General features: G+C 48.2%; 1 protein-coding gene across 1 annotated transcript in view; it reads right to left on the bottom strand.

The window, feature by feature from the left end:
* Nucleotides 1-4,855: 4,855 nt before the first annotated feature.
* Fam189a1 (family with sequence similarity 189 member A1) overlaps nt 4,856-16,652 on the bottom strand; it is a 385,760-nt gene continuing 373,963 nt past the window's right edge. The window contains exons 8-10 of the mRNA XM_028776704.1: nt 13,368-13,443; nt 7,559-7,786; nt 4,856-5,172 (exon numbers count right to left, since the gene is read on the bottom strand). Of these exons, the coding sequence (XP_028632537.1) occupies nt 4,856-5,172; nt 7,559-7,786; nt 13,368-13,443 (621 nt within the window). The remainder of the gene's footprint in view (nt 5,173-7,558; nt 7,787-13,367; nt 13,444-16,652) is intronic.

Below are 16,652 nucleotides of genomic sequence, written 5' to 3'. Positions count from 1 at the left end.
ACACACACACACACACACACACACACACACACACACACACACACACACCTGTCCCCAACAAAGGAAGCCTACACCAGAAAACCCCACCTCTGCCCTTCCAGAAGGGACCAGCGAGAGAGTGCAAATTACTTGTCAAGTGAGCTGCTTGGCCGTCACGCACAGAGCAGTGTTAGTGTGTCATGGACCAAGGAGCGCAGTGGCTGCCTCAGTGCATTAGAGATCAATGTTAACTGACGTCATTTGTCCGGCAGCCTATTTTTTTTTTGGCTCAGGCCTTGAAGAATACACTGTGACTTAAGAAGCCTTACCACACAGTAACTAAAGATTTAGGATTACTGTACTCGAGGAGTAACCTGTGTGTTGCATGCAGCTGACCCTAGGAAGACTTCGTGCATACTGCTAATAAACCTGAAGTCATGATCAAAAGCACTTGTGTGCCTCATTTGTCAGCTGGGCAGTACACACGCTGTGGGCCTGCCTCTCATTTCCACAGTTTGGACAGTGGCTCTGTGAGTCTGCCCTGTGGTAACAGGAACCCTCCCTGGGCTGGAACCTTAGCAGCCTCATGCAGGTGGGCACTGGAGGGCAAGTGCTAAAGCCACCAGGTGTCACTGCTGATGGCCTGCCAGCTCCAGGTTCGATACTCACCTGCTATCATGGAAGAGATGGCTGTAGGTTAACTAAATAAAGGAACAGTGGAGACCTAGGATTCTCCAGATCGGTTACCTCAGAAGTGTGTGTGAGTACGTTAAAGGATGTTGTTGGCCCACACCGCTGGCCTTTCTCCAGACCATTGGGATCCATACCTGTAGAGTATTGGCAGGGCTTCTGCGCAGTTCTGCACCTTGCTACAGGCCTGCTGTTTCCTGACATGAGGAGGGAATGGGGGAAGCTTGGAATTGTCTCCAGAAGTTGAGATGGCGAACCTTGGCAAGCAAGATTCTCCTCTTTGTTTGTCCTACCACAGCAGGGCATTACCCATGAGCTGTTGGCCAGGTATTTTCATTGCTCATGATTCTGCAGGAACCACCTGAGGGGCCTGACCCATGTGCCCCCTTCACTTCTAGCCATCAGGAACAGGTGAGAAACAGCCTTTTACTGTGAACTCTGGCCTCAAACAGTGGCCTGGGAAATGCCATCAGAAATGGAACACAAAGGTCTCCAGGTCTGTTGCTTTACTCCCCAAAGACAGAAGAACTGTGAGCAAAGAAAACTGCTTCACTATGCCAAGATTCAAAAACTGGTACGTAGACGGCTGGCTGGCATTCTTGCTGAATGAAATGAACAGTCCCCAAGGTGAAAGCTAGAGACCAGAGGAACTAGCGCCTGCTGCTAGGCCAACGGAATGCCCATGTGTCCTAGACAAGCATGTGCCCTGCTCCAGAGAGAAGAGGCAAAGTCAGAGATGATGTGAGGGCACAATGTCTACTGACCGGTACACAGCGTGTGTGCAGTGTGCGCATGTGTTTTCACCCATGTGCAGGCACATGTGACCGTTTGTGCACACATGGAGTATAGTCCTCTGTCATGCACCATCTGATTTTTTGAGGGAGTCTTTTACGGAACCAGGGGCTTGCTATTTCAGCTGCACCAGCCAGCCAGTAAGCCCCTGGGATCGGCCTGTCCCTGCACATCCCAGCATTGGGACTACAGTGTGCCCCTCCCTTCCTTCTTAGACTCCAAACTCAGATCCTCATGCTTTCCCAACAAGCACTTTCCCTACCAGGCCATCTCCCAGTCCCTGGTGCACATGGTTGTGGGCCTTAAGTGGAAGACTTCATAGGGCCACCTTCCAGGTATCCTTGAGTGTCAGGTCCACAGAGGGGCAGCTGTAGTTTGGACCAGTGAACACAGGGGGCTGCCTTCTCACCTCAGCCCCTGGCACTGAGCAGCACCTCATGGGTAGCTGTGGCAGCTTCTTGCTCCCCCAAATCCAGTCCTTCCAGTACCTTCTTAGTGCCAGTTAGAACTCGAAGACCAGAAATACTTTTTATTAAAACACTGATCATTATTAAAACACCTTGAGGTACATTAAATAAATACAACCTTTCAAGTTGTACAAACAGTTCTCTGGTGGCCTGAAAACAATTTCCCATAAACTCTGCCTCAGCAGCAGCTGTGGGCTGACACAGCCGAATGGGGTGGGGGAGAAGATACAAAATGAGCCTTCCACTCCAGGGCTGGTCACAAGCATTTCAAATTTTATCAGAGCCTCCCTGGGAAGGAGACTTAAGTCCGTGTCATGAAGCCTCCAGCCTTCCTCACAGTAGAGTTGCTGCCCACAGTGGGTTCACATCAGCATCTTCCTGCCCCCAAGCAGAGTTGAAGGATGTCCTAGAAGATACTGACTTGGGGGGGGGGGGACGGTACTGGGAGCCCAAGACCTGGCAAGCTAGGCATGAGAGCATCTCCTCCCAAATTACTTACTATTGGGCCCAGTTCAGATATCAGCAAAAGAAGCAGGGACAGACCTTCCAAGATGGAAGGTTGTTCAAGCAATGGGAAGGAAGACAGCTTTTGTTTCAGCAGGGGACCCACATACTGCCTGGAGTTCCCAATACTAGCTTACCACTGAGGCAGGGTTAAGGGACCTAGAAGAGACAAGTCAAATTGCAAGACCATTGTCTAGTAGCTGTTATCAGTACCTCTGACTTCCTGGAAGCCTGGAGCTTGGGCATTTTTAATGCCTCCTTGGTCCACCCGAGGCCCTGAGAAGGTGAACAAAGACATACCTGTCATCTAACACCCACCCAATAGCATGAAGTGCTGTTGTTTCTTTATCCATCATATGAGTCCATTAGGGGAGCCATCTCATAACCTGGCTAGAACGGTTTGTGTGTACCACTTCCTTGAGAATGTCTGGGACCCAGGGTTTCCAGGTGGTAGTGTTAGCCTACACCTGACGGGGAGGTGTGGCTTGAGGCAGGAGTGCCACATGATATTGAGGGCCTGCTGTAAAGAGGCAGCATGAGGGCCACCGTGTCCTGTGCTGTATCTAGAAACTGGTCACACTGGCCACACTATGAAAACACCTCAGAGCTTGGGTCAGTTGGGATGGGGTTGGTCCTGGCTTCTCTTGGGTCATAGCTTGTTCTGAGACCCATAAGTGTTAAAGCACACTGCTGCATGGACCCACCTCTGTAAGGGATTTGCTTGGGGATGTTTTCAAAGTCCTCACTTGAGGGAAAATTAGAGAATTTTATAGTCTGAATAAAGTGCTCAAAAATTCATCTCTATTATGTCTCCTGTAGAAAAGGCAAGGTTGCTGTCAAAGGCCTGATCTATATTTTTCAGCTAACCTCAGGAAGGTGACAGCTTATGTCAATGGTAAAGCCATTGGAGCACGGACCAATGGGATCGCTGCTAGGGGTTTTCCGAGGCCATGTATGGGCTGAAGCTCCACAGCTTCCAAACACACAGCGGTCTTCAGCATATTGGCTACAGGGAATTTGGGGGCTGGATCAGGGTAGTAGAAGGACCAGCAAGGGCAGGTAAAATGGAGAGAAGAGCTGCCTAAGCCTACCAGCTGGGCTCCGAACAATGGAAGGTACCCTCTGGTCGACCCTGGCACTGCCCACAGACTTAAGCCTTCTGTGCCTATATTGAGGCTCACAGGCCCATTGCAGTGCAGTGATCTCCTGTGATTATCGCTGCTGCCCTGGATGAATCGGATATGGGCATTTCTGGTTTTTGCAAGAAGTTCTTGTAAGCAGTGCTGCTTCAGACCCATTGCTGAGAAGTAATTGCCGTTGATCTTGCTAGAAAATAAGGTCTGAAATAGCCAAGAAAGTCTGGGGTGGCCATTTTGCCCCAAGCCACCTGGTTGTGCCTAAGCTGGGTTTGCCTTGTTTCTAGATGTCCACCATTGGCATGCAGCCAGAAACAAGAAGCTGACTGTTTGTATCCTTCACCACAGGTGTTCGAGAAGGGACAACTCTGGGTCATGAGACAGGCTTACCTTAGCTGGTGGTGTACATACAGCAGACAGTAGCTTCCTAGCCCAGAATGAGACCTACCCAGCACAAATAGGTGAGGTCAGATATGAGGGGAAGTCCTCCATGGGACAAGAAAGGGGCATATTGTTAAGACACAAGTAACAATTATTTCCTGTGGTTAAAGGATGGGAGACTGTGGGGTGGGGCCGAGGGAGGAGGTGGGGATAGCAGCCCACAGACAGAGGCCTAGTGGGCAGGCCCAGTACACAAGGATGTGGGCATTTCAAGCCCTCGTGACACATGCTTGCTTCCCAAGAGTATGTAGGAAAGCTTTCATTGTGGATTTATTTGCATGGTAGCCCAGTGAGTGAAAAGATGGTCCCAGGCTGTGCTAACATCACCTATTGCCTTTGAGAGGAAGTAATGGGTTGGAATTAGATAAAGGTTTCATTGCAGAGTGATGGCGGCCACATGGCTCCATTGCCACTGCTGCTACCCTCTACTCTTCTAACATGGAACCAAACCAGGCACAGAGGAACATCATGTGTTAAAGGCCTTGACTTGGGACAGATGCGATGTCTTTATGTTCCACAAGTGTCACCTGTCCCAGGATTGGTATTCCCATCACATTCTTGAGTTCAAGAGGTGCTATACCCCAGAAACAACCAGAGCTCACTAAGGGCAGGCGAGAAACATCTCTGAGTTAGTGGGACAGGGGACACACAGTCCCTAGGAAGACAACTGATGGGAGAAAGAGTAACAGTTCCTTGCCCAGGCCACCAGCGAGACTCCTGGATATCCTGGATGTTCTCGGCCCAGCAGGCCAAAGGCCTTTCTCTACCAACCATGGTGGCATCTTGCAGGACCAGACTTTGCCGGCACTGGGCCCATCAGTGTCCACATCCAGGCCCACAGCTGCTTCATAGCTGGTCTAGGACACCAGCACCAAAGATGGCCTCTTCCACCCTGGGCTCCTCTGAGGTGGCTGTTGATCGTATGGTGCCCACCACATGTCGCACCTCTGTAGGGAGGCTGCAGTGTGTATGTTCCAAAAACTTAGCCACCAGAACCCTGGTGTCTGCATAGGCCTTGCTCTCCACTAAAGAGTGTGGCCGCTCTTTGGAGACGGTCTGTAAGGTCTCTGGCTTGGTCCCTTGGTCCGTTTTCCAGGTATCTGGGTCACCAGTAGATGAGAGCTGGTGCTGACAGGCAGCCATGGCTGGGCGGGATGTGGAGACTAAAAATCAAAGTGAAAGAGGTGATCTGAACATGACCGTGAACTGAATGAAACCGAAGTTCTAGGAAAAACCAACATAAGTGTGCCAGGGGGGAGTCACTGAGTACGACCCAGTTCCCTCGGTCACTTTATTTCCTGTCAGCCTGACATGAATTTCCTGTTACCCTCAAAGGATTGAAGTGAGGGGTGAAATGAAATGAGTGGTGGACCTGTGAGAAGGGCTGCTGGGAGATCCTGAGCTCTCTTCATAGCCTTCTTTAGCTCTATGACCTCTGTCCTTTGTGGTCTGGTGGCTTGTTGGGACACAGTAGGAACATCTAGAGACAGTCTGATTTCAGACTACAGCTAGGGTGGCAGAATGGCAGTAAGTCCCCCACTGTGTGTGTGTGTGTGTGGAGACAGTAGCCTCTACCCAGGCTCCTCCCACAATATCCTTTAGTCCAGGCCTGGAGAAATGAGTCTGGTTCTAATCAGAGTTCACAATGGTGCTCTACCTCAAAATTAGGACAAACACCGGTTAAATGGCTCCAAGAACTAGGGATGTTTGGGTAATGAGATATGGTCCACTGACCAAGGATCGTATTGAAAGCCAGCTTGCATAACATGCCTCTCAAAACAGACACACTCTGGGTGGTCCATTTTGGGGTCCTGTAGGTAGTAGTAAGCAAACTCCAATCCTGGCACTCTGAGGCTGAGACAGGAACTTGAGGTCAGTTTGGGCTACCTAACTGTGACACTGTCTCAGAACATAACAACTAAATGTAAGGAAGTTAAGCCATATGCATGCTGTTAGTTACAGGCTTTGGTAGGATTACAGTGAGTTAGGGACTCACATTCTAGGTCCACAGTTGGAGCAGCTGAACACAGAGGCTGCAAACCACCACGAGTCAACTCCCCAACCCCCCACCACCCTTCACAGTTACCAGATGTCAAAATGTTTGAGGAGTGCCTCACCTCTCCCCAGAACTGCCCAACATGGTCCTGATGCACCTCAACCAGAAGAAAAGTCACTTCCCACAGCAAGGGGCAGAAGGGATTACCGGCAAGATTCACCAGCTGCTTCGGGCTGAGCAATATGTCGGATATCAGAGAAGCAGACACGGGTAGACAAAAGGAAGCTGCCTTGCAGTTCTTCAGGTCCAGGTCACATGGGAGCCCAGGAGGTGCCTGCAAATACCCTGCAATTCTGGGGTTCTCCGGGGACCCAGAAGGCACATGCCTTCAACAAAGGTAATAATGGCAGTCTCATCTGGCTTAGAGGAAGCTGAAGTGACAGGCTGTTGTGTGGACCTCAGTAAGGCATGGTGACCAACCCTCACTCATTCTATCTCTGTGACTGTCATAGATCATGAATTCCACTGAGAGGGACAGGTTAAAGAATGCTATCCTGGGCCCCTCCAATCATATGTGATTCTCAAAGTTCCATGAGGGGGAGTGGACACAGAAGCCCACATGCTGTCCTTCGGGGCAGAAGGAAGGGGAGTTCTGTGGCTCCACATAAATCAGAAAGAGAGCATTCAAGATTTCAGTTGAACTTTCTCCATGGGAGGTGCAAGGGGTTGGGGAATATAGTTCCCAAAATCTACAGAGTGTGCAAAATCTGATGTTTCAACCAGGAAGTCACTTCCATATAGCTGGCCCCTGACACTCTCCTGGTTCCTTCCAAAGACTCTGCTCTTGCTTAGCATGGTCAGACTCCAGGCTGCTTGGTGTTCAGCTGTACAAGGCCACTGAGGTAAGGCTGAAACAGGTGTCCCTGTACTCTCTTTAGGGTTCTTCCAAATCTATATCAGAAGATTATTTACTATGATACAGTCAGGGCCAAAAGGCCATTAGCCAGTCATTATTGATTGAAATTATTCCCCTATAACACCAAGGTTCAGGTGTATATTCTCCAGCCTCAGGCACACAAGAGTTCCAAGGAAGCTGGTGTGGGATCTGCACCCCTGGCCACAGGGATCCTGTCCATGGGACAGTGCCCATCTGTGACCACATAGGGAACTAAAAACAGCTGGTGGCTGAGGGTACCATGAAGTGCTGAATGAACACACTCGGGGCAGAGGACAGAACCACCTATACGCAGGTGTCACCCTTGGTCACCTGCTGTGTCCTGGACCTCAGATCATGCAGGGATCTCATGTCAGAGTTGCTGGTGACCTAATGAGATGTCATTACCCTACATTCTTGAATCCTTCCTCCCTGGCCAGAATGATGCCTCCCTGGGAACACAGCAAGGGCCTAAGGCTGCCAACCCCACCTTCCACTCCAACTCAGAGTCTTCAAATGTTCAGATGACACTTCCCAGGATTGAACAGCTGGGCCTCAACCGTCAGAGGTCATGTGCCTTACAAGTTGGGTTCACACTGAGGATGTAAGCGAGCCATACCTGCTTCACTGGATGTGCAGGAAGTGGGGTCGCTGGCTGAGCGGGCCACACGCCCTGGGCTTGGTTGTGCCTGTGTGCTCAAGCTTGTTGCCTCTGGGGACATGTGGTGCGGGACTGCAGCGGGTAGAAGAGGCGGTGGGGTGTCTAAAGTGCCATCAGGGGATGGGTGGCTTGGACCCAGTGAGGTGGCACCCTCTGATGTTGGGAGACTCGTGCTACTGGCAGGCACTGCAAGAAAACAAGCACAGTATTAGATAAGAGATCACAAAGGTACCTGGATCCTGAAACAGCCAGCTGCCTGCCCTCCAAACCATGTATGTATGTATGTATGTATGTATGTATGTATGTATGTATGTATATGTGGTGTGTGTTTATGTATTACAGTTAGACTATATATATAGTATATATTACATATATATATATGTGTGTGTATATATATATATATCCATCCTCAGATGGACTCAGATGACCACTAAACTGTGAGCACCACCATTATGGACTAGTGAATCTTGTCAGGTCTGTGCTTCTTTCTCACTGGGAGGCCAGAAGCCTGTGGGTTGCACCAAAGGCTGTTTAATGTATGGGCATCCTAGAAATACCAGCAGCCCACTAGCTCAGTCTTGGAGCAGACACTGCAAGGTGAGGACCTGCCTGAGGTACACTTGGTCCATCACAGCAGCCTGAATTCAATCAGTGGTTGGAAGCTTCAAGCTTTGTTCCTCCCTTCTCTTTCCACTGGGCCCAGTCAATGCTCCAGGCTCCCCTGTGTCCATGACTTTGCCCTAGGTCAGGTCTTTTAGCTTCCTACCACTCAGTTCTCACTGCCTACTCTTGAGACAGCCCAGAGAAGGGAGGAGGGTCTGACCTGCCACGAGGTAGAGCCAGTTGGAAGATTCTAAGGCATCCCTGCCTAACCACCACAACCCCTATGTAAATAGTTGGAGACAATTAGTGGCACTTTGGAAAACATAAATGGTACCACATACATCATATACAAACAAATTGCAGGGTAATTAACCCTTCTTTTCTGAGGTTATAAAATTGGTAGGAAAAAGATCATAATCTGCAGCTAGAGGCAGAGATGTCACGGTTATGATAGAAACTGTAAAGGGACGAAGGAAAACAGGCAGTAAGAACTTGTGAGCTTTGGCCCATGGAATCAACTCAGTAGGGCTCATGGAGGCTCACAGAGACTGAAGTGGCAATCACAGAGCCTGTGTGGGTCTGTGCTAGGTCCTCTGCATATCTTTTATGGTTGTTGGCTTGGTGTTTGCGGAGACTCCTGACAGTGGGAGTGGGGTGTCTCTGAATCTTTGCCTGCTTTTGGGATCCTTTAGCTCCTACTGAGTTGCCTTGTCTGGCCTTGATGTGAGGGCTTGTGTCCAGTCTTACTGTCTGCTGTTGTACTCTGTTCAGCTGATGTCCCTGGGAGGTCTGCTCTTTTCTGGGAGAAGGCAACAGGGCTGGGGTGGGAGTTGTGGATCTGTGGGAGAAGGGAGATTCATGACCTGGGAGAAGTAGAGGGAGGGGAAGCTGTGCTCGGGATGTGTTGTATGAATAAATAAAAATTGTTATGCAAGTTGTGTGCTTGTATAATAATGTGGTGCCAGCGGAAGCAAAGCAGAGCCTGAGATTCCTGCCTTGGGTAGGAGGGTCTTGGCCTTACACATTTTCTCATGACCTGATTTAATAAGCACTTTTTCTTATGAATCTAGTCCCAAAATATCTTCCAAAAAAGAAAACACTTCAAATGAAAGAAATGAATCAAATCCAGATATACACATGGGCAACAGACCTGTAAGAAGTTGCTCAAAGCCAAGGCTGGAGAGTGGTTATTCCCCGTGAAGGGCTAGAGAACTCATCGAGAGGGAAGGTATTCTGGGTCTCGCTAGTTGGTGTAACTTTTCTATAATGCAATTTGACTGCTCTATTAACACTTAAAATGCATGCTCCCTTGGACTTAGCAGTTGCTTCCAGGAATTTATTACTGGACATAATTTGACAAATGCTCAGAGATGAAAAGAGTATATATATAAAAAAGAAGCAATAATTTATCATATCAGAAAACTTCAAAGACAGAAAGTGCATTTACTAACCCCGACCAACCTCAGCTAGTTATTCCCTAGGGAACTACACAGTGGTATACCAAAATCATCTCGGATAAGCTGAGCCGTATGGTGCAGGCCTGTGATCTCTGCTGCAGAAGAGGCTTGAGGCAGAAAGGCTTTATGATCAAGGTCTGTCTGGACTACAGTATTTTTCCAGCTCATACTAGGCAACTTAGTGAAAACCTGTCTTAAAATAAGAAGTAACAAGAACACTGAGGGTGTAGACCATTTTAGAATGCTTGCCTAGAATGTGCAAGACCCTGCATCAAATATGAGTACTGCTCCCAAATGTGTGTGTGTGAATGTGTGTGTGTGTGTGTGTTTGTGTGTATGTGTGTGTATGTGTTGGGGAGCACAGAGGCATCAGATCCCCAGGAGTGGTAGTTTACATCGCCAGATGTGGGTGCTGGGAACTGAGCATGGGTCCTCTGCAAGAGCAGTATGTGCCCTTAACTGATGAGCCAACCCTCTAGCCCAACACCAGAAAACATATTTTAGATAGTTTCGATTCATGCCTTCTAACTCTTTTCAATCCAATCTTACCATCAGTGCTAAACTAACATAATCAAGTCATAGACAGGCAAGAGTGACTTTGCTCTGAATATATATAATGGAAACACAAAATTACAGTAGATGCTGAGAGAGCTCCCAGCCCAAGACTGGTGACTGTTTTTCCCTGCTGTCACCAGGGTAACAAAGCATGCCTGTTTTTATGACAGCTATGGTCCTAATGGACTTCCAATTTTTCATCCAAAAACCCACTCATTTTTCTTAATTAATGTAGAATAATGTATCTAGTGCATGCCACCTGTTTTTTTTTTTTTTGACTCTCATTAAAGGACTCCACTGTTCCCCCAGGTTTTCACAATTAGGAAGAATGAAAGCACCTTCATTTTTATAGAGTTCTTTTCCGTATGTTAGACCCCAGGGTGCTTCCAGAAGTGTGGATTGCTTCATCTAACAGTGTAAACGTGGACTCTAGATAAAGAGCCCTCACATGGCAGGCTTCTTTATAAGATGCTACTGAAGAATCCGGGTTGGAGTTTCCCTGTGGTCTTGCCAATGGCCAATCCTCATCACCGTGACATTATTCACAATAGTTTAAAACCAACTAGAATCTATGCAGAACTATGAAACTAAACATCAAGTTCAACATGGTAACAAGTGACAAGGTCAACGTGTGAGTGAATCACATTCTATCACATCTCCTGTCACACTCAATAACAATGACCATGGGGACCTGAAAATCCCAAATGCAATACTGCTCCTCAGCAAAGAGAATGAAGTCCTGAGCGTGCAGCTGACTCTGTGTGCACGAGTTCCGCATCCATCCATTCAACCAAGTGTGGTTTGGAAACTTTTGTGTCTCTGCCAACCAGGTACACTGTTTTATTGTCCACAAGCCACACTGGAGAACCATTTACAAAACATTGATAAGTACCCTGAAGATAACTTAAAGTACATTCATGTGTTACATGTAAGTATTTTGTCATCTTATGCAAGGGACTCAAATCCCTTGTATCTTTGAGTTTTGATATCTGACAAGTATCCTGAAACCTGTCCCCCAGAGATGCCAAGCGATGACTGTGTCCCTAACAAACTATGGACAGCAAGTATCTAGAGGCTAAACATTATCAAGTGGAGTTAAAAGCAACCAAAAGTAGTCCCTGGGAACAGGACAGAATCCATGGATCGGAATGCTTGATGTAGGCGAGCAGAGTCTCTCCAGATTGTTCTACAGGTTTAGTTTGGTTCTTGTAGGATCCTAGCAATGGCTTTTGGAGGTAGGGATGACTCATTCGGAAATGCATATGAAAAATCACAGGCTGCAGGACTGAATCATCTTGCAAAATGCAAGGATGATATCCTTCCAGATTTTTCAGCCCACTCAAGGGCTGTTGCAATGAACAGTATGGCATGGTGACAGGATAGAGAATCCAGAGACAGATCTACATAATTACATCCAACTGAACTGGGTGTTTTTTCTTTCCAATATGGGAGTTGAACCCATGGCCTCATATAAGACAGGCAAGTTCTCTACTTCTGAGATACACCCTCATAAAGTATAAGAGGGAAAATGGGCTGGAGCAACTGGGCATACATAAGGAAAAATAAACAATAACAAAGAGACTTTGACCCAACCTCATTATGGCACAGCAATTACCTGAGCAAAAGCATCTTTTCAACCATTAAGTCTGCTGACCTGAAGGCCTCCAAGGTATTAATTAGTACAATCCAAAGCCTCTGGTACTTGGTATCACCACCAGACGATTGCACGCTGGAAGTATCCCTTGGTCTTACGGTCACCTCCCACGCTCACTTGCGAGGGATCAGGTCCTGGGCAAAGAGTGCCCAGAGTACCCAGATCCCTCTTCCCAACTCTGTCTACCCTTATGTAAAAACCAGAGAAGGAGTCCAGCTACGGGCTCCATCCTTTCAGTCACATTTTTCTGAGAACTTGTAATGTGTATAGGCATCTCACGGTAGAGAGCTGTGGGGCCCAACTCTAGAATACAAGAAACTGGTATGATATCACCTTCTAACCACATTTAACCAACTCCAGGGAAGCTTTTGATGGCTCCTTGGAGTGACCATAAGAGAGACATGATCACTTCTGAATTCCATGACTGGAGAAACTTGGAGTTCCTTGCATCCTGGGGTGAGGGGGGAGCCCTCTCTAGAGGATGGCTTCTTTCTGCTTCTCTTAGATGTTAACTCTGTGTTAGAAGCTAGGATTAGATGTAGTTAGTCATGAGATGACATAAATTATATGACTCTGCTCTCCAAATAAGCTGCCCCTGTAAATGCAGATTGAGTTCCCAATAAAGGGATCCTCTGAACCTCTGTCCCCTCATTCCCTCTGATGCTGAGGTGCACCTGCTTTTCTACTTCCTCCTTCATCTCAGTTCAGTTCCATAGAAGGTCCAATGTGTTTAGGAATCTGAGCTTTCACATTTGTCCTTCAGAACTATCAAGTCCATGACTTCCAGTTTATCCTCTGGCTAGCTTGGTCCTTGGAAGCCCCTTGGTCTAGCTTGCTTCCCGTTGAGGAAGGAGGTTAGTCACAGTAGCCTCATCAATCTGTGGCCCCTGTAAGTGGGAAACAGATGTAGGAAACCTGCTGAGCCTCACAGCTGAGCCTCACCTGCCTTCAACATGCCTTGAGCATACACAGCAGTCTATGGTTGAGCACAACCGTCTAATGCAAAGTCTCTTTCCTAGGAGTGTGCTGAAGTCATGCAATTTACTGAAAATATAAAATCTTAGCATGGAAAACAGTTTCCACCAAACAGCATGTTATTTTTCTACCACCATAAAGTCAAAAGAAGCCCGAGTCAAATCATCAGTAGCCAGTGACTGTCTAAATATTCCTTTTTGTTCCTGAAAAGGTAGACCGCAATTTGAGTAGTACTTTTTTCCTCAAATTCACATCCTAAAATGAAGAAGAAAGGACATGGAGGGAAGAGGCAACAAAATGCAGCCCAGAGGGAGGATGAGCTCTCTCAGGAACACAACTTATGAAGTGGGTTAGGAAGGAATGCTGTGGCTTAGTCGCCATGTTAGAGTCAGAGCTAGAAAGGAGAGAGCAGGAAGAGGCAGGAGTGGGGGTTGGGGGGAGCACCGGAGACAGGAAGCAGGAGAAAATAGACATCCTTGGAAAACTCATAAGCAGGGCTTCTAACTGAGAGAGGTATGATTACCTGGAGTGCTGAAGTCCGCAGCAGTGTTTGGGTCCCCGGAACTGGAGTCAACCACCTGGTGATCAACACTTGCAACCTGCAGTAAGAAACACAAAGCATTACCCTTGCTTAGGAGAACGCCCAGGCAGCCACCAGCAACACACCAGTTCTCCGGGCCCTCAAATTCCTTTGATTCCATCAGCACAGATTCCAAATGATCAAGGTGAAATTTCCCAGAAAGTTCCAAAAAGTGAAATAGAGGTCTCCATGCACCATGTACCATGCTAAGGTCATGTGGATGTATCTGGTTAGGTGTAAAGTACAGGAAAGGACACACATAGATTCTGTGCAGACAGCAGTCTATTTTACATAAGGGACCTGAGCAGCTGTGAATTTCCATATCTGGGAGATGGAGGGGGATCCTTGAACAAATCCCCTGAGGAAAAACTGTACAGGTTGGCTTTGAGGCTCATCTGGAGAGGATTGGAGACAGATATACATACATTTCTTTCTTTTCACCTAAAACTATGGGGTGGAGTGTGAGAACTGAGAGTGCAGGTCATCATTGCTAAGATCAAAGCCCATGTCCCTGGCTTCTGCACTCAGAGCACCTTCCAGGGCCCTAGCTACCCTGAGCCTTCTTTCCTTCTACCAGGGCACTACATGGAACCAAGAAAGGTGTGCTGGATAATTTTCTGTCAACCTGACAGAAGCTAGAGTTATCTGAGAGGAAAGAATCCGCATAGAGAAAATACCTCCATTAAGATTTGACTATAGGCAAGTCTGTAGAGCACTTTTTAACATTTGTGGTTGATGAGGGAGGGCCCAGCCCCTTATGGGTCTGGCCACCCCTGGGATGGTGGCCCTGGGTTTTATAAGAAAGCAGTTTGAGCAAGTCATGGAGAGCAAACCGTGGGGAGCAAGCCAGTAAGCAGCACTCTTCCATGGCTTCTGCATCAGCTCCTGCCTCCAGGACTCCTGTCCTGACTTCTTTGGATGAAGAACAGTAATGTGTAAGTGCAATCCAAATAAATCCATTCCTCCCCAACTTGCTTTTGGCCATGGTGTTTTCATAAAGAATAAAAACTGTGGGACAAATGGTCATGACACCTGACTTACTTCACACTAGCAAGGCCAGGGCATGGGATGAGCACTAGGGGAATGTCTGTATCCCAATTCTGCTAGTTTGAATATGGCCAGCCCACAGGAAGTGGTGCTATTAGGAGGTGTGGCCTTGTTAGAGTGGGTGTGGCCTTGATGGAAGAAGTACATCACTCTGTGGGTGGGCTTTGAGGTCCGATGCTCAAGCTCCACCCAGTGCGGAACAGAGAGCCTCCTCCTGGCTGCCTGCAGAAGATAAGTCTTCTGTGGCTGCTTTCAGATCAAGATGTGGAAATCTCAGCTCCTCCAGCACCATGTCTGCCTGGACCCTGCCAAACTTCCTGCCATGATGGTAATGCACTGAACCTCTGGAACCATAAGCCAGACCAATTAAATGGTGTCTTTTATATGAGCTGGCTTGGTCACGGTGTCTCTTAACAGTGATGGAAACCCTAACTAAGACACCAAGTAGACTTGCAGCCTCTACTTGACCTGCTTCTGCCTTTTCTTCCTTTTGTTCCCTTGCAGACGGGATGAACAAGAAGCTCCTAGGCTACTCTCCTGGCTGAGCTTTGGGTCAGAGTCCAGGTGCACACAGGGTGTGGTGCCAGTCCAAATGGCAGCCCACATCATGACAGTGATAATGAAAGCCACCCTGACTTGGTGGAGTGTGGACTTGGAGAGTTCTCTTCAGGTTGAAGCCATGGAGACTCCTCTGGGAGTGACTCTGACCTGGGGAGACCCCAGGAAACAGGACTCAGAAAGCTGAGCCCCCTAGCTTCCTGCCTCATCTTACCCTGCCTGTACCCTATGCTGCAGTTTCTAGCCAATAGGCGTAACTCTCCCAACTGTGCTGCAGGCATCTGGCGCAGGCCCTGGGCTTGAAACATAGTATGCCACGTCCACACTCTCCCTTTACCAGCCCAGGAAACAATATCTGATTTCTTGTGTTATTTCAGAATTGCTTTGGGGACACACTGGCAAGTAATGAGCTCTGGAGGAGACTGGGGAAGGTGAGGCAAGCCCCTGCGGCTTGGTCCGATTCCAGCTCAGGTAATTACATTCCTGCCTCCTGTGTCGCCCGCCACTTCAATCAGAGAGCTGATATTCCTCATCTCTGCTCTGCACCGTGCTGGAGTGAGGGCAGGTGGCTCCAGCTGTGGCACCAACACAAAGGGTGTGAGCTGCTGCTCCCTGTTCTGGTGGCAGGGGAGTGGGGTGCTGAGGAGAGCTGGAAATCAAGCTAAGACCAGGGCGGCGAGCAGCCTCGTCCTGCCTTTCATCCCACTGATATGATTTGGAGCAATGATGCACATGCCATTCTTCTTTCTGAGCCCTCTAGTCCTGCTGGGGAGGGAAATGAGGGAGAGAGAATTCACACCACCATCAGCGTCTACACACACCTTTCCCCTCCTGTATTCACCATGCGCCCATAACCAATTCTGAAAAGGTCTGCGAAGAATCCTCTAAATAACAAAAAAGAAACTGCCTAAAGGGCTATTTTATTCCAAAACTCTCTTCCCATATAAATTCCCGCTCTCTTTCTCTCCTTCACATGTGCTTGCACGTGTGCACAAACACACACACACACACACACACACACAGAGAGGAGGGGTGAGAAAAGGGGGGAGGGGAACATAGAATCCTGATGCCTGAGAAATCGAGCTTTGGCAATAAAGAAATGTAAATAAAACAAGAGAAATAAAATCCACAGAGGGACAAGGTCAAGAGGAAATTGGATTTGTTTCATATTCTGCAGGGTACCACTCACTTCCCTCTGGCTCCCGTATTCAAGCACCAGGAAATGTGGTTTGGAAAAGAGATGGCTCCTGGGAGTGCATCTATCACTTCTGAGTAGAGTGTTAGGGGTTTAATTTGAATCTGATGGCAGAGGCTACTTCACTGCACAAAGTGGTGGGGAAAATGGCCATTTGGTGTAGAAGCACAGCAGAGGCAGTAAAGAAGGTGGAGAGGGGGAACATCTGTGAAGAGGGAGGGCATCTGTGAGGAGGGAGGACATCTGTGGGGAAGGAGGTCATCTGTGGGGAGGGAGGACATCTGTGAGGAAGGAGGATATCTGTGAGGAGGGAGGACATCTGTGGGGAGGGAGGATATCTGTTGGGAGGGAGGACATCTGTGAGGAGGGAGGACATCTGTGGGGAGGGAGGACATCTGTGAGGAGGGAGGACATCTGTGGGGAGGGAG

This window comes from Grammomys surdaster, unplaced genomic scaffold (genome assembly GCF_004785775.1).
Source record: "Grammomys surdaster isolate TR1022 unplaced genomic scaffold, NIH_TR_1.0 271, whole genome shotgun sequence".
In the NCBI taxonomy this organism is placed as follows: domain Eukaryota; kingdom Metazoa; phylum Chordata; class Mammalia; order Rodentia; family Muridae; genus Grammomys; species Grammomys surdaster.
Note: the sequence above shows the minus strand (reverse complement) of the source record. Positions and strands in the feature narration are given on the sequence as shown.